Here is a 17,857-nt window from a genome sequence, read left to right as displayed (position 1 = left end):
AAACTGTGCTTCCATGGGCTTTTCTGTATAGACCATGTGCTGAGACTCTGACAGGAAAACTCAGGGCTATGGAATAAAGGTAATTTTAAAGTATAAAAGCCTGGAGCCACGGTTTGGGAAAGTGAAGTTATGAACTTTGGTTATTGCAGAGGTGTTTAGACACATTCACACGGGAAGGGTAAAATCATTACTTTTACAGATTAGATGCTCAGTCATCCAGGGGACATCAGGATTATGGTTAACAAGCAAACAGGAAGCTGGTCTCTATAGGAATCTCTACATACACAACTGCCCCCAGTTTTACGAGCATACCACTGTTTCTTCACCAGCTTTCCTAAGACCAAGTTGCCTTCTGGCACCCTATTCCTTGGAAGTTTGTTTTTCCTAGGAGAGTGCCCTAGGGATGAGTGAATAGGGATGCAAGTCAGGGAGAGGGAACTGGGGAAGGAAAGACAAAGGGGCTGATCCCAGCCTGGGGGTTTCTCCTTGGAACCCAAGGAAAACCAAGGTTTCTCCTTGGTTTTCTCAAACAGTCCCAGCGCCAGGGAGGCAAAGTGCTCTTGGTGCAGCCTTGAGGAGAGGGGCGGGGCACCAAGTCCCAGGTGCCCTGGGTGTGGCGCTCAAGGTCTCAGGTTCTAGGGGCGGGGGTTGGCGTCTGGGACACGGAAGCTAAGCACTGGGGATTCCCCATCACCTCCCCACAGTTTCACTTCTCTCTCAAACTGTGTCAGGTCCTTCTTCCTGGAAACCTATGATGATGCTCCAGGTCTCGGTCTATTGGTTTCTAGGGAAGCCAATCAGCGCCACCGCGGTTCCCTGTTACGAAGTTCTCAGACTAGTTCGAACTCACATTCGTCCAAAATCCCAAGCATGAGGGTCACCGAGCCGCGAACCCTCCTCCTGCTGCTCTCGGGATCCTTGGCCCTGACCGAGACCTGGGCGGGTGAGTGCGGGGTCGAGACGAAATAGCCTCTGCAGGAGAAGCCAGGGGACCGCCTGTCTGGGGCGAAGGACAGCCGGGGAAGACGCGTTTCTATGGCCCCGAGACCAAACCCACTACCTCGCCCCCGTCCCGTCCTGACCCTCCCCTGTCCCTTCCGAGCCTCCAGCCCTCTCCTCTCACCACTCGAGTCTCCCACCGGCCCTCTTCCGTCTCGCACGCCCCCTCGTCCCCTTATCCCCTACAGGTCACATTCACCTCGGACATGGGGACCCGCGCCCGAAGGAGCGTCGGCCCGGGTGGCAGCCCCTCCCGGCCCCAGGGGTCCACTCCTTGAGGTACTTCCATATTTTGGTATCGCGTCCTAACCTCGGGAGGGACTTTTATCAATCTGTCGGTTATCTGGACGACACTCAGCTCGTAAGATACAACAGCGACACCGCGAATCCGAGGGTGGAGCCGCGGGCGCCGTGGATGGAGCAGGAGGGGCCAGAGTACTGGGACCGGCAAACCAAGGTAGCCAGAGAACATTTGCAGGATTCGCGGTCGAACCTGAAGGTCATCGTTGGCAACCACAACCACAGCGACTTGGGTGAGTCTCAAGCCCTGCATTCCCCTGCGATGACCCGGGGTCTCCCTGAGTTCCCGGGTCCGAGGTTTCGCCCCCGAGGTCAGGAGATCCTCCGACCTCTCTTCGGTCTGGGAAGAGCCCACTAGGAACTAGGATTCACAGGGATTGCGTTTTCAACTTAGGAGAAAAACGGGCTCTGAGCAATCACCGCCCGGGAGTCTGGAGAGGGAGGAAAGCTAGGTTGAGCGCTGAGGGGGCTAAGTGGGCGGTGCTAACCGCGGGGGCGGGGCAGAATCGCACAGCTTCCTTTGGCTGTCTGGCTGCGATGTCGGGCCGGACGGCCGCATTGTCCGAGGGTACGAGCACTTCGCCTACGACGGCGTGGATTACATCACGCTGACCGAGGACATGCGCTCCTGGTCCGCGGCGGGCCCGGTGGCTCAGATCATCCGGCGCAAGTGGGAGATGGAGGGAACAGCGGAACAGTACCGGGCATACCTGGAGACCGACTGCGTGGACTGGCTTCGCAAATACCTGGAGAAGGGGAAGGAGACGCTACTGCGCGCAGGTACCAGGGGCCCCGGGCCCTCCCAGATCTCACCTCAGGTTGGGGCTGTACCTCCAACTAGCCCAACCTTAAGGGCAAAAGCATAGGCTTGACACTAGCATTCTTCCCCCTCTCCTCCACCACTTGGATCCTTAGAGTAAGGCTTAAAGATTCTTACTCAGTGTCTGAAATGGCACTCCTGACCACTGTGGAGAGAATAGTCTATGGGTGGCAGGTTAGGTGGTGGTTCTTGTGCGACAGTTCAGGGATGAGAAGTTGGTGGAGACTAAGGGGGATGAGGGATGTGAGAAACAGAGAGACGGGCTAGAGAAGCAAGAGGTGTGGAGAAGAAGCAGATGTAAAGAATTCTAAAGCAGTGACACTCTCAGGTTTAAATACGTTGTTACATTCATTTGCTTAACAGGTATTCTTTGCATCTTGTTTTTGCTGTGTTCTGTGAGGCTGTTTAAAAACCAAATGTCCTTCTCAGGACAATTAAAGGGTTCTGTCTCTCTGGATGTGGAGGTCTCTGAAATAATTTATTAGCAGATTTATTTGACTTTGGCCTAAGTCTTGGTGCTTTACTCTCTCACTTTTTTCTCTGCCCCATGCCTTCTTCACTGGCCACCTGAGCTCCAGATTTTTTGAGTCAACTCGGTCTTCACCTAGGTCAGGACCAGAAGTCTGTATTGTCTCACTCAGAGACCTGGAGCCTCCTACCCTGGGCTGTTTTATCCTGTTTCTAGAACTTCTCAAAGCATAAGAAGTTTTCCCATATCCTGGGGTCCAGGCTCATGTCTTTTGCACTCTCACCTCTCACACCATTTATTCCCTCCATTCTCAGAATGGTCACAGAAGTGCCCCCTCATGTGGGCTGTTAGAATTAATACAAAGTTCCTAAATTTTCTCACCTTTTTCCTCAGTTCCTCCGAAGACCCATGTGACCCGACACCCCATCTCTGACCGTGAGGTCACCCTAAGGTGCTGGGCCCTGGGCTTCTACCGGGCGGAGATCTCACTGACCTGGCAGCGTGACGGGGAGGACCAGACCCAGGACATGGAGATTGTGGAGACCAGGCCTTCAGGAGATGGAACCTTCCAGAAGTGGGCAGCCCTGGTGGTGCCTTCTGGAGAGGAGCAGAGATACACGTGCCATGTGCAGCACGAGGGGCTTCAGGAGCCCGTCACCCTGAGATGGGGTAAGGAGGGGGATGGGGCTGGAGTGTCCTCTCAGATAAAGCAGGAGCCCTTCAGGAGTCAGTTCAGCAATGTCAGGGCTCAAGCCTGAGGTCAGGGCTCTTCCCTTGACTCCACAGAACCTCCTCAGACCCTCTTCCTCACCATGGGCATCATTGTTGGCCTGGTATTCCTCGTATTGGCAGTGGCTGGAGCTGTGATCTGGAGGAAGAAACGCTCAGGTAGGGAGAGGAGTGAAATCTGAGTTTTCTTGTGCTCCCAGAGGGTTTCAAGACAGAAAATGTCCAGTCTCTTGCCTCAGTGCTGGGAGGCACCATCTACATACACGCACTTACCCAGTCTGAGGTCCTGTTTCTAACACTCTTTTTTAAAAATAATTTTATTTATTTATGGCCGTGTTGGGTCTTTGTTACTGCGCAGGTTTTCTCTAGTTGCAGTGAGCCGGGAGCTACTCTAGTGGTTGTGCGCGGGCTTCTCCTTGCGATGGCTTCTTTTGTTGTGGAGCACTGGCTCTAGGGCGTGTGGGCTCAGTGGTTGCAACTCCCGGGTTCCAGAGCACAGGCTCAAGAGTTGTGGCTCAGGGACTTGGTTGCTTCACAGTATTTGGAATCTTCCTGGACCAGGGATCGAATCTGTGTCTCTTGCATTAGCAGGCGAATTCTTTATCACTGAGCCACCAGGGAAGCCCTCTAACACTCTTTTGAAAGGCATGTGTGTAAAAGAGGATTACCTTCTCACTTTGATGATTCCCGTAATGGGGATCTGATTTCTAGCAGCTAAGTATAGACATCCAGAACGGGAGTGGTACAGTTCCCATAAACCCTCTTTCCTCATGTTTCTCAATCCTGCCCTGGATCTGCATTCACGGTTCTGGAAAATTCCCTGGGATTCAGGACTAAGGGATTCCTATAGAATCTCAAGGCTCTGCCTCCCCCCAGGCCTCTCACATGATGTCTTTTACCCACAGATGGAGGGAGCTATACTCAGACTGCAAGTAAGTATGGACAGGTGTGTGTATGGGTGAACCCTGAGACCCTTGAGATAGTGTAGATGGGAACCCCCTGGAGGGGTTCACCCACCCTGTATTGTCTCCTTTAGTCTTAACTCCTGTGGGCTCTGACCAAGTTCTGTTCTATCCCAGGAGAAGACAGGATCTGAGGCCCTAATGTATCTCTCATGGCTCCTAAAGGTGAGACTCTGGAGGGCCAGAAGTGGGAGAGGGGTTGGGTTATGGGGATGCTCTGGATTTGAACATTTTGAGTAGTGGAAATTTGTTCAGAATGTCCCCACCTATGATGACTGACCTGAATTTATTCTTGATTATTTTCTTTTATAGTGTGAAACTGATGGCTTGTGTGGAACTGAGTGAAAGAAGTTGTGTTCACTCTATGTGAAAAAAGTTGTGCCTCCACTCTATGACTTCAGAACCCAGACTTCTTTTTTTGTAGAGATGTCTGAATGTGTCTGTGTTCCTGTACTATAATGTGAGAAAGTGGGGAGGCTGACCCACCCCTGCCCACAATGGCCTCCATTTCTTCCCCCCACCATTGTGTAATGGTATCATAGGTGTTTGTGTATTATCGTATTGTTTATTTACATATGTGCAGTTCTTTGTTGTATATCAGTGCTACCTCAATAAACCTGTGTAAAAAATATCATTTTGAAAACATATTTTGAAAGTGGCTGAGTGGTTCCTAATTTAGCCATTGCCTTTTGAGATCATATGTTAGATTGACAAAGTCTTTGTAATTTTTATGTATTTTATTTTTTTTATTTTTTATATATATTTTATTTTATTTAACTTTACAATATTGTATTGGTTTTGCCATATATCAACATGAATCCACCACAGGTATACACGTGTTCCCATCCTGAACCCTCCTCCCTCCTCCCTCCCCATACCATCCCTCTGGGTCGTCCCAGTGCACCAGCCCCAAGCATCCAGTATCGTGCATCGAACCTGGACTGGCAACTCGTTTCGTATGATATTATACATGTTTCAGTGCCATTCTCCCAAATCATCCTGCTCTCTCCCTCTCCCGCAGAGTCCAAAAGACTGTTCTATACATCAGTGTCTCTTTTTCTGTCTTATATACAAGGTTATTGTTACCATCTTTCTAAATTCCATATATATGCGTTAGTATACTATATTGGTGTTTTTCTTTCTGGCTTACTTCACTCTGTATAATCGGCTCCAGTTTCATCCACCTCATTAGAACTGATTCAAATGTATTCTTTTTAATGGCTGAGTAATACTCCATTGTGTATATGTACCACAGCTTTCTTATCCATTCATCTGCTGATGGACATCTAGGTTGCTTCCATGTCCTGGCTATTATAAACAGTGCTGCGATCAACATTGGGGTACACGTGTCTCTTTCCCTTCTGGTTTCCTCAGAGTGTATGCCCAGCAGTGGGATTGCTGGATCATAAGGCAGTTCTATTTCCAGTTTTTTAAGGAATCTCCACACTGTTCTCCATAGTGGCTGTACTAGTTTGCATTTCCACCAACAGTGGAAGAGGGTTCCCTTTTCTCCACATCCTCTCCAGCATTTATTGCTTGTAGATTTTTGGATCGCAGCCATTCTGACTGGTGTGAAATGGTACCTCATAGTGGTTTTGATTTGCATTTCTCTGATAATGAGTGATGTTGAGCATCTTTTCATGTGTTTGTTAGCCATCTGTATGTCTTCTTTGGAGAAATGTCTATTTAGTTATTTGGCCCATTTTTTGATTGGGTCATTTATTTTTCTGGAATTGAGCTGTAGGAGTTGCTTGTATATTTTTGAGATTAGTTGTTTGTCAGTTGCTTCATTTGCTATTATCTTCTCCCATTCTGAAGGCTATCTTTTTACCTTGCTTATAGTTTCCTTTGTTATGCAGAAGCTTTTAAGTTTAATTAGGTCCCATTTGTTTATTTTTGCTTTTATTTCCAATATTCTGGGAGGTGGGTCATAGAGGATCCTGCTGTGATGTATGTCAGAGAGTGTTTTGCCTGTGTTCTCCTCTAGGAGTTTTATAGTTTCTGGTCTTATGTTTAGATCTTTAATCCATTTTGAGTTTATTTTTGTGTATGGTGTTAGAAAGTGTTCTAGTTTCATTCTTTTACAAGTGGTTGACCACTTTTCCCAGCACCACTTGTTAAAGAGATTGTCTTTAATCCATTGTATGTTCTTGCCTCCTTTGTCAAAGATAAGGTGTCCATACGTGCGTGGATTTATCTCTGGGCTTTCTATTTTGTTCCATTGATCTATATTTCTGTCTTTGTGACAGTACCATACTGTCTTGATGACTGTGGCTTTGTAGTAGAGCCTGAAGTCAGGCAGGTTGATTCTTCCTGTTCCATTCTTCTTTCTCAAGATTGCTTTGGCTATTCGAGGTTTTTTGTATTTCCATACAAATTGTGAAATTATTTGTTCTAGCTCTGTGAAGAATACCATTGGTAGCTTGATAGGGATTGCATTGAATCTATAAATTGCTTTGGGTAGTATACTCATTTTCACTATATTGATTCTTCCAATCCATGAACATGGTATATTTCTCCATCTATTAGTGTCCTCTTTGATTTTTTTCACCAGTGTTTTATAGTTTTCTATATATATGTCTTTAGTTTCTTTAGGTAGATATATTCCTAAGTATTTTTTTCTTTTCGTTGCAATGGTGAATGGAATCGTTTCCTTAATTTCTCTATTTTCTCATTATTAGTGTATAGGAATGCAAGGGATTTCTGTGTGTTGATTTTATATCCTGCAACTTTACTATATTCATTGATTAATTCTAGTAGTTTTCTGGTGGAGTCTTTAGGGTTTTCTATGTAAAGGATCATGTCATCTGCAAACAGTGAGAGTTTTACTTCTTTTCCAATTTGGATCCCTTTTATTTATTTTTCTGCTCTGATTGCTGTGGCCAAAACTATGTTGAATAGTAATGGTGAAAGTGGGCACCCTTGTCTTGTTCCTGACTTTAGGGGAAATGCTTTTAATTTTTCACCATTGAGGATAATGTTTGCTGTGGGTTTGTCATATATAGCTTTTATTATGTTGAGGTATGTTCCTTCTATTCCTGCTTTCTGGAGAGTTTTGATCATAAATGGATGTTGAATTTTGTCAAAGGCTTTCTCTGCATCTATTGAGATAATCATATGGTTTTTATTTTTCAATTTGTAAATGTGGTGTATTACATTGATTGATTTGTGGATATTGAAGAATCCTTGCATCCCTGGGATAAAGCCCATTTGGTCATGGTGTATGATCTTTTTAATGTGTTGTTGGATTCTGATTGCTAGAATTTTGTTAAGGATTTTTGCATCTATGTTCATCAGTGATATTGGCCTGTAGTTTTCTTTTTTTTGTGGCATCTTTGTCAGGTTTTGGTATTAGGGTGATGGTGGCCTCATAGAATGAGTTTGGAAGTTTACCTTCCTCTGCAATTTTCTGGAAGAGTTTGAGTAGGATAGGTGTTAGCTCTTCTCTAAATTTTTGGTAGAATTCAGCTGCGAAGCTGTCTGGACCTGGGCTTTTGTTTGCTGGAAGATTTCTGATTACAGTTTCAATTTCCGTGCTTGTGATGGGTCTGTTAAGATTTTCTATTTCTTCCTGGTCCAGTTTTGGAAAGTTGTACTTTTCTAAGAATTTGTCCATTTCTTCCACGTTGTCCATTTTATTGGCATATAATTGCTGATAGTAGTCCCATGATCCTTTGTATTTCTATGTTGTCTGTTGTCATCGCTCCATTTTCATTTCTAATTTTGTTGATTTGGTTTTTCTCCCTTTGTTTCTTGATGAGTCTGGCTAATGATTTGTCAATTTTATTGATTCTTTCAAAGAACCAGCTTTTGGCTTTGTTGATTTTTGCTATGGTCTCTTTTGTTTCTTTTGCATTTATTTCTGCCCTAATTTAAGATTTCTTTCCTTCTACTAACCCTGGGGTTCTTCATTTCTTCCTTTTCTAGTTGCTTTAGGTGTGCTGCTGCTGCTGCTGCTAAGTCACTTCAGTCGTGTCCGACTCTGTGCCACCCCATAGACGGCAGCCCACCAGGCTTCCCCGTCCCTGGGATTCTCCAGGCAAGAACACTGGAGTGGGTTGCCATTTCCTTCTCCAATGCATGAAAGTAAAAAGTGAAAGTGAAGTCGCTCAGTCGTGTCCGACTCTTAGTGACCCCATGGACTGCAGCCAACCAGGCTCCTCCGTCCATGGATTCTCCAGGCAAGAGTACTGGAGTGGGGTGCCATTGCCTTCTTAGTTAGGTTATTTATTTGGCTTTTTTCTTGTTTCTTGAGGTATGCCTGTATTGCTATGAACTTTCCCTTTAGGACTGCTTTTACAGTGTCCCACAGGTTTTGGGTTGTTGTGTTTTCATTTTCATTTGTTTCTATGCAAATTTTGATTTCTTTTTTGATTTATTCTGTGATTTGTTGGTTATTCAGCAGCGTGTTGTTCAGCCTCCATATGTTGGAATTTTTAATAGTTTTTCTCCTGTAATTGAGATCTAATCTTACTGTATTGTGGTCAGAAAAGATGCTTGGAATGATTTCAATTTTTTGAATTTACCAAGGCTAGATTTATGGCCCAGGATGTGATCTATCCTGGAGAAGGTTCCATGTGCGCTTGAGAAAAAGGTGAAATTCATTGTTTTGGGGTGAAATATCCTATGGATATCAATTAGATCTAATTGGTCTATTGTATTGTTTAAAGTTTGTGTATCCTTGTTAATTTTCTGTTTAGTGATCTATCCATAGGTGTGAGTGGGGTATTAAAGTCTCCCACTATTATTGTGTTATTGTTAATTTCCCCTTTCATACTTGTTAGCATTTGTCTTACATATTGCAGTGCTCCTATGTTGGGTGCATATATATTTATAATTGTTATATCTTCTTCTTGGATTGATCCTTTGATCATTATGTAGTGACCGTCTTTGTCTCTTTTCACAGCCTTTGTTTTAAAGTCTATTTTATCTGATATGAGTATTGCTATTCCTGCTTTCTTTTGGTCCCTATTTGCATGGAAAATCTTTTTCCAGCCCTTCACTTTCAGTCTCTATGTGTCCCCTGTTTTGAGGTGGGTCTCTTGTAGACAACATATATAGGGGTCTTGTTTTTGTATCCATTCAGCCAGTCTTCGTCTTTTGGTTGGGGCATTCAACCCATTTATGTTTAAGGAAATTATTGATAAGTATGATCCCGTTGCCATTTACTTTATTGTTTTGGGTTCGAGTTTATACACCGTTTTTGTGTTTCCTGTCTAGAGAATATTCTTTAGCATTTGTTGGAGAGCTGGTTTGGTGGTGCTGAATTCTCTCAGCTTTTGCTTGTCTGTAAAGCTTTTGATTTCTCCTTCATATTTGAATGAGATCCTTGCTGGGTACAGTAATCTGGGCTGTAGGTTATTTTCTTTCATCACTTTAAGTATGTCTTGCCATTCCTTCCTGGCTTGAAGAGTTTCTATTGAAAGATCAGCTGTTATCCTTATGGGAATTCCCTTGTGTGATATTTGTTGTTTTTCCCTTGCTGCTTTTAATATTTGTTCTTTGTCTTTGATCTTTGTTAATTTGATTAATATGTGTCTTGGGGTGTTTCGCCTTGGGTTTATCCTGTTTGGGACTCTCTGGGTTTCTTCGACTTGGGTGATTATTTCCTTCCCCATTTTAGGGAAGTTTTCAACTATTATCTCCTCAAGTATTTTCTCATGGTCTTTCTTTTTGTCTTCTTCTTCTGGGACCCCTATGATTCGAATGCTGTAACGTTTAATATTGTCCTGGAGGTCTCTGAGATTGTCCTCATTTATTTTAATTCGTTTTTCTTTTTTCCTCTCTGATTCACTTATTTCTACCATTCTACCTTCTAATACACTAATCCTATCTTCTGCCTCAGTTATTCTACTATTTGTTGCCTCCAGAGTGTTTTTGATCTCATTTATTGCATTATTCATTATATATTGGCTCTTTTTCATTTCTTCTAGGTCCTTGTTGAAACCTTCTTGCATCTTCTTGATCCTTGTCTCCAGGCTATTTAACTGAGATTCCATTTTGATTTCAAGATTTTGGATCATTTTCACTATCATTAATCAGAATTCTTTATCAGGTAGATTCCCTATCTCTTCCTCTTTTGTTTAGTTTGGTGGGCATTTATCCTGATCCTTTACCTGCTGGGTATTCCTCTGTCTCTTCATCTTGTTTATATTGCTGAGTTTGGAGTATCCTTTCTGTATTCTGGCAGTTTGTGGAGTTCTCTTTATTGTGGAGTTTCCTTGCTGTGTGTGGGTTTGTACAGGTGGCTTGTCAAGGTTTCTTGGTTAGGGAAGCTTGTGTCAGTGTTCTGGTTGGTAGAGCTGGATTTCTTCTCTCTGGAGTGCAGTGAAGTGTCCAGTAATGAGTTATGAGATGTCTGTGGTTTTGTAGTAACTTTGGGCAGCCTGTATATTGGAGCTCAGGGCTGTGTTCCTGTGTTGCTGGAGAATTTGCGTGGTATGTCTTACTCTGGAACATGTTGGCCCTTGTGTGGTGCTTGGTTTCAGTGTAGGTATGGAGGTGTTTGATGAGCTCCTGTCAATTAATGTTCCCTGGAGTCAGGAGTTCTCTGGAGTCAGGATTTGGACTTAAGCCTCCTGCTTCTGGTTTTCAGTCTTATTTTTACAGTAGTCTCAAAACTTCTCCTTCTATACAGCACCATTGATAAAACATCTAGGTTAAAGATGAAAAGTTTCTCTACAGTGAGGGACACCCAGAGAGGTTCACAGAGTTACATGGAGAAGAGAAGAGGGAGGAGGGAGTTAGAGGTGACCTGAATGAGGTGAGGTGGAATCAACAGAGGAGAGAGCAGGTTAGCCAGTAATCACTTCCTTATGTGCACTCCACAACTGAACTGCTCAGAGATGTTCACAGAGTCATACAGAGAAGAGAGGAGGGAGGAAGGAGACAGAGGTGGCCAGGAGGATAAAAGGAGGGAATGAAAAGGAGAGAGACAGATCCAGCCAGTAATCAGTTCCCTAAGTGTTCTCCACTGTCTGGAACACACAGAAATTCACAGAGTTGGGTAGAGCAGAGAGGGGTTAGGGAGGAGACACAGGCGACCTGGTGGAGAAAAAGGAGAGTCCAAAGAGGGAGAGAGCAGTCAAGCCAGTAATCTCGCTCCCAAATAAAAATGGGTACTGAAGATTGGGTTCTTAAAGGTACAAAATTGATAACAAATACCAAAAAGCAAAAATTAAAAATCTAGAGTAGAGTTTGGAATTTCAAAAATACAATGTTAAAGAAAAGAAGAAGAAAAAGAAAGATTAAAAAATACAAAGTCACAAAAATTATAAAGAAAATATAGGTACAAAATTGATAACAAATACCAAAAAGCAAAAATTAAAAATCTAGAGTTTGGAATTTCAAAAATACAGTGTTAAAGAAAAGAAGAAGAAAAAGAGAGAAAAAAAAAGTCACAAAAATTATAAAAAAAATATAGGTACAAAATTGATAACAAATACAAAAAAGCAACAGAGAAGGCAATGGCACCCCACTCCAGTACTCCTGCCTGGAAAATCCCATGGATGGAGGAGCCTGGTAGGCTGCAGTCCATGGGGTCGCTGAGTCGTATGCGACTCAGTGACTTCCCTTTCACTTTTCACCTTCATCCACTGGAGAAGGAAATGGCAACCCACTCCAGTGTTCTTGCCTGGAGAATTCCAAGGACGGGGGAGCCTAGTGAGCTGCCGTCTATGGGGTGGCACAGAGTCGGACACGACTGAAGTGACTTAGCAATAGCAGCACAAAAAAGCAAAAATTAAAAATCTAGAGTAGAGTTTGGAATTTCAGAAATACAATGTTAAAGAAAAGAAGAAGAAAAAGAGAAAAAAAGTCACAAAAATTATTTTAAAAAAAAGGTACAAAATTGATAACAAATACCAAAAAGCAAAAATTAAAAATCTACAGTAGAGTTTGGAATTTCAAAAATACGATGTTAAAGAAAAGAAGAAAAAAAAATGAAAGAAAGAGAAAAAAAACAAAGTCACAAAAATTATAAAAAATATATATATGAAGTTTGCTTTTAAAAAAATAGGGTCTTTTTTTTTTTGCAAATAGTAGGTTATAAAAGTGAAAATTAAAGGAGTAATAGAGGACTTAAATTTTTTTAAAAAATAAAAAAAAAGAAAGAATGATCGTAAAAATAGTAAAAATATATCTAGGACTTTGTCTGGTGTTGTTGTGGGAGTTCATTTTCGGCTAGTTCCTTGGTCTGGCATATATTTCTCAAGATCTATAGGCCCCTTCCTATGTAGTCGGTACTAACGACAGGGTTTTAATCTATTGCACCTGTCGCTTCCTAGGTGGTTCCCTCTGTTATAGCTTCTTCTGTTTGCTGGTCTCTTTGGTGTCTGATTTCTGCCCTGACATAAGGGGGCGGTGGTGGACACTTTTTTTGGTGGGAGGAGGGCGCTCACTTGTTCAGTCGCGCTGTGGGGAGGGAGGGACGCTGCAAACAAATAACACTGGTGTGTGCTCGCAGTGCCTCAGCCACACTGGGCCTGCCTCCGCTGGCGGCGGGTGTAGCTTCCCTGCCCACACTGCTTAGGCTCTAGGTTGCTCCGCAGGGAACCATCGGAGGCCAGCCCTGGGCTGCATGCACCTCCCAGGTCTAAGCCTCTCAGGTTCAGGCACTCGGGTAGTCCTCAGAGGCGCAGACTCGGTTGGGCCTGAGTTTTGTGCACTTCCCGGGTCTGAGCAGCTCAGGTGATGAGGTGTTTGGCGACTGTGGTCGCTGCGACTTATCGCCTCCCCGCCGCTCGCTTTTCTGGGTGTACAACCGGCGCACCTTCTCAGGCGGATGTTGACCGTCCAGAACACCAAGAAGTCTTAGTTTGCAAAAACGCCTGCTTACAGTTTTGTAGATAACATCTCTCTGGGGCTGCGATTGCCCCCTTCCGGCTCTGGCTGCCTGTCACCAGAGGGGGATGGTCTGCAGCCGGCTATCTCTGTTCAGCCTTTGTTCTGTGCGTGGGCGTGGTGGCTTCTTAGGTTAGGACTGGCTTTTCGTGTGGTATCTGTCCCGCAGTCTGGTTTGCTAGTCCAAGTTAGTTCGCGCAGAAAGCGCTCCGGGCATTCAGGCCAGATCTTTAAGTGATGCAGCCCGCGCCTCCCTGCCCCGCCCCCGCTTGCTAGTGGCTGGTGCAGGCATCTGCGCTGCTTCTCCGCTGGGGGAGTTACCGTTGGGCTCGTAATCTGTGGGTTTTAATTGTTTATTTATTTTTCTTCCCTGTTATGTTGCCCTCTGTGCTTCCAAGGCTCGGCACAGACTTGGCAGTGAGAGTGTTTCCTGGTGTTTGGAAACTTCTCTCTTTTTTAAGACTCCCTTCCCTGGACGTAACTCAGTCCTTCCCTCTTTTGTCTCTTTTTTTGTCTTTTATATTTTTCTACCTCCTTTCGAAGACAATGGGCTGCTTTTCTAGGTGCCTGATGTCCTCTGCCGGCATTCAGAAGTTGTTTTGTGGAATTTACTTGGCGTTTAAATGTTCTTTTGATGAATTTGTGGGGGAGAAAGTGGTCTCCCCGTCCTATTCCTCCGCCTTCTTTTGTATTTTATTTTCAAAGTAAATGATTCACTCTACTTTCTGATCAGATATAATGTTAACTTTGAACTTCCTTGTGGTCCAGTGGTTAAGACTCTGTGCTTCCACTGCAGGGGACATGGGTTCCATCCCTGGTTGGGGAAGTTCCGCATGCAGCAGTGTGCCCCGCCCCCGGCAAAAAAAGAAAAAGATATAATATTAACTTGAAATCTTAGTTTGAGTAGTTCAACTTCAGCTAATTATGGGCAATTCTATGTGACAGAAGCTGTGTGTGTACAGTGAAGCTTAGAGAATATCAACAAAAAGTGAATGCCAATCTTCAGTTCTTAAATTACAAACAAAAAGGGAGAAGGCAATGGCAACCCACTCCAGTACTCTTGCCTGGAAAATCCCATGGACAGAGGGGCCTGGTGGGCTGCAGTCCATGGGGTCGCTAGGAGTCGGACACGACTGAGCAACTTCACTTTCACTTTTCACTTTCATGCATTGGAGACGGAAATGGCAACCCACTCCAGTGTTCTTGCCTGGAGAATCCCAGGGACGGGGGAGCCTGGTGGGCTGCCATCTCTGGGGTCGCACAGAGTCGGACACGACTGAAGCGACTTAGCAGCAGCAGCAGCAGCAGCATAAATCACAAGTCTTGCTGTTCTTTTATGATAAATCAGCTCAATATAGAAAAATTGACACCTGGGTGTGGTTTCCGTGTGTGTATGGTTTTACCTCCTCTTTATAAATAGCAGGAAGCACAATTAATGAATTGTATACGCATGTGTTTAGTTTTGTAAGAAACCGCCAAACTCTCTTCCGAAGTGACTGTATCGTTTTGCATTCCCATCAGCAATGAATGAGATTTCTTTAGTCTCCGTATTTTATTGGCATGTGGTGTTTCAGCATCTGCTTTTTGGCTGTCCAAATAGGTATGTTGTAGGACTCTTTTGTTGTTTTAATTTGCACTTTTCTGACCATCTTGCTTTCTTCTAAGGCGGCAGAGACCGAGGCTCAGAACAATCTTGAGCAATGAAGCTGTTAGCCAGAGCCAGGTCCCTCTCGAGATTTTATTCCCTCAAAGTTGCTCCTAAAGTTAAAGCCACAGCAGCCCCTACAGGAGTGCCTCCACATCCTCAGGACCTTGAGTTTACCAGGTTACCAAATGGTTTAGTGATTGCTTCTCTCGAAAACTATGCGACTGCATCAAGAATTGGTTTGTTCATTAAAGCAGGCAGCAGATATGAGAACTCCAACAATTTAGGAACTTCTCATTTGCTTCGTCTTGCATCCAGTTTGACTACAAAAGGAGCTTCATCTTTCAAGATAACTCGTGGAATTGAAGCAGTTGGTGGTAAATTAAGCGTGACTTCAACAAGGGAAAACATGGCCTATACTGTGGAATGCCTGCGGGATGATGTTGATATTCTAATGGAGTTCCTGCTCAATGTCACCACAGCACCAGAATCTCAACGCTGGGAGGTAGCTGCCCTTCAGCCTCAGCTAAGGATTGACAAAGCTGTGGCTTTTCAGAATCCACAGGCTCATGTCATTGAAAATTTGCATGCTGCCCCTTACAGAAATGCCTTGGCTAATTCCTTATATTGTCCTGATTATAGGACTGGAAAAGTGACACCAGTTGAGTTACATGACTATGTACAAAATCATTTTACAAGTGCAAGAATGGCTTTGATTGGACTTGGTGTGAGTCATCCTGTTCTAAAGCAAGTTGCTGAACAGTTTCTTAACATAAGGGGTGGCCTTGGTTTATCTGGTGCAAAAGCCAAGTACCATGGAGGTGAAATTCGAGAACAGAATGGAGAGTCTCGTCCATGCCGCTCTTGTAGCAGAGAGCGCAGCCATAGGAAGTGCAGAAGCAAACGCGTTCAGAGTTCTCCAGCACGTCCTTGGTGCTGGACCACATGTTAAGAGGGGCAGTAATGCCACCAGCTCTCTGTACCAGGCTGTTGCCAAGGGAGTTCACCAGCCATTTGATGTTTCTGCTTTTAATGCCAGTTACTCAGACTCTGGACTCTTTGGGTTCTACACTATCTCACAAGCTGCATCTGCTGGAGATGTTATCAAGGCTGCTTATAACCAAGTAAAAACAATTGCTCAAGGAAACCTTTCTAATCCAGGTGTCCAAGCTGCCAAGAACAAGCTGAAAGCTGGGTACCTGATGTCAGTGGAGTCTTCTGAGGGTTTCCTGGATGAAGTCAGGTCCCAGGCTCTAGCTGCTGGTTCATACACGCCGCCATCCACAGTCCTTCAGCAGATTGATGCAGTAGCTGACGCTGATGTCATAAATGCTGCAAAGAAGTTTGTTTCTGGCCGGAAGTCAATGGCAGCAAGTGGAAATTTGGGGCATACACCTTTCATTGATGAGTTGTAATACTGAATCCCATACTGCAGGAAAGAACTGAACGTTTTGTGAACCCAGAGCAGCAAATACATAAAGTGAAAAGTCTCTAATGTAACATTTATCTTTTCTTCCAGTGAGATGAAATATAAAACATAAATATAGGTAATTGTTCCCAACTGACCTAAAGTCAATAAAGCATTCTATTAAAAAAAAATTGCACTTTTCTGATGACATATGGTGTGGAGCATCTTTTCATGTACTGTTCTGCCATCTGTATGTCTTCTTTCATAAAGTATCAGTTAAGGTCATTGGCCCATTTTTTAACCAAGTTTTTTCTTATTGTTGAACTTAAATTCTTTGTATATTTTGGATAACAGTGCTTTGTCAGTTATGTATTTTGTAGGTATTTTCTCCTAGTCTATGGCTTGTCTTTTCATTCTCTTAAGCATTGCTAGATTTAATATTTAAATGTATAATTTAAAAAAATATAGTAGTACAGCAAAACTATTTATAAAATACCTCTTCAATAGAAAACTGTACTTAGAAAGTTTTCTCACTTTATACCAAATCTGTAATTGGAAAAGTACTTTTATTTCATATATGAATAAAAATTTGATAATATTTTTCTAGACTCATAGAGAACAGTGATAAATGTGCTCTTCATATAATTCAGATATTTGATTAGTTTCCCAGTATAAGAAAATGTTACCCCTGAAGTAAGTTTCAATAACATTATTTTTGTTGAAATAGGTTTTGTTCCAAAGGTAGTAATAACAACAAAGCTGAGAATTCCCTGGCTGTCCAGTGGTTAGCTATTTGAGCTCTCACTGCTGAGGGCCTGGGTTCAATCCCTGGTTGGGCAATTAAAATCCAACAAGCTACCCAGGGTGGCCAAATAACAACAACAACAAAGCTATTTTTTTTTTTTTTAGGGTAATACAGAATTTATTGAATTAAATTTTTCTAGTTACAACTGAGATCACATTTACATACTATTTTGCTAGTCTACATGGGTACATTATTTCTAACTCACAAAAATTGTTTTTAAACAGTAGTGCATACATTATACTCCTTGGGCTTCCCAGGTGGCTCAGTAGTAAATAATCCACCTGCCAATGCAAGAGACACAGGAGACAGTTCAATGCCTGGGTCAGGAAGATCTCCTGGAGGAGGAAATGGCAACCCACTTCTTGCTGGGAAAATCCCATGGACAGAGAAGCCTGGTGGGCTACAGTCCATGGGATCACAAAGAACTGGACACAACTGAGTGACTGAGCAGACACACACATAAAGCCAGCTTTGCTTAAAAACCGCTAGTTTCAAAGATCAGTCTGATTTTGAAGATGAACCAAGACACATACCATATGATTCTAAAATCTATTTTAGCCATTTTATAAGATAGCCTTTGAGCTAGTTACTGGACTGTAGTATTTATTTTTAAAAAGGACACTGATGAAGGGCACCATCTGGTATAATAATAACTTTTACCAGACAGCTGATTGCCTCCCTCTCCTGTCAAAAACCTCTGGCCAAGAGTGCTCCCCTGTGAAGACTGAAAGGACCCTGTGACACTTCGTCAGCAGTTCCCTGACGGAAGCAGGCCCATGTCCACCTTTAATTCTACCACTCTAAGCAACTTGCAAACAGTTCTGAGATTAGAACATTTACCGGCGTACTTACACACTCACTGACATGGAGAGTCTGGTA

The 17,857-nt window shown here is 43.5% G+C and overlaps 2 protein-coding genes across 4 annotated transcripts; both read left to right on the top strand.

Moving 5' to 3' along the window:
* Nucleotides 1–837: 837 nt before the first annotated feature.
* Nucleotides 838–4,926, top strand: LOC129645720 (BOLA class I histocompatibility antigen, alpha chain BL3-7-like). Of its 3 annotated transcripts, none has more exons than XM_055571062.1 (8): nt 838–943; nt 1,188–1,532; nt 1,804–2,079; nt 2,982–3,257; nt 3,375–3,476; nt 4,223–4,249; nt 4,397–4,444; nt 4,592–4,926. In XM_055571062.1, exons 1-7 carry the CDS (start codon nt 871–873, stop codon nt 4,411–4,413), a joined length of 1,116 nt encoding a protein of 371 aa, XP_055427037.1. In that variant the 5' UTR covers nt 838–870; the 3' UTR covers nt 4,414–4,444; nt 4,592–4,926. The 3 variants fall into 3 exon arrangements, with proteins under 3 accessions (XP_055427037.1, XP_055427036.1, XP_055427038.1); XM_055571061.1 differs by having other exon boundaries at nt 4,223–4,263; XM_055571063.1 differs by lacking the exon at nt 3,375–3,476.
* A 9,849-nt stretch (nt 4,927–14,775) lies between these two features.
* On the top strand, nt 14,776–16,342 carry LOC129647540 (cytochrome b-c1 complex subunit 2, mitochondrial-like). Its single transcript, XM_055574618.1, is given in 2 exon segments — nt 14,776–15,608; nt 15,610–16,342. Coding segments are annotated over 2 exon segments (1,359 nt in total). The 5' UTR covers nt 14,776–14,820; the 3' UTR covers nt 16,181–16,342.
* Nucleotides 16,343–17,857: the final 1,515 nt, after the last annotated feature.

The sequence above is a fragment of the Bubalus kerabau genome, chromosome 3, assembly GCF_029407905.1.
Source record: "Bubalus kerabau isolate K-KA32 ecotype Philippines breed swamp buffalo chromosome 3, PCC_UOA_SB_1v2, whole genome shotgun sequence".
Classification (NCBI taxonomy): Eukaryota; Metazoa; Chordata; class Mammalia; order Artiodactyla; family Bovidae; genus Bubalus; species Bubalus kerabau.
The sequence above is the reverse complement of the archived record's forward strand: the minus strand, read 5'-3'. Positions and strand labels throughout refer to the sequence as shown.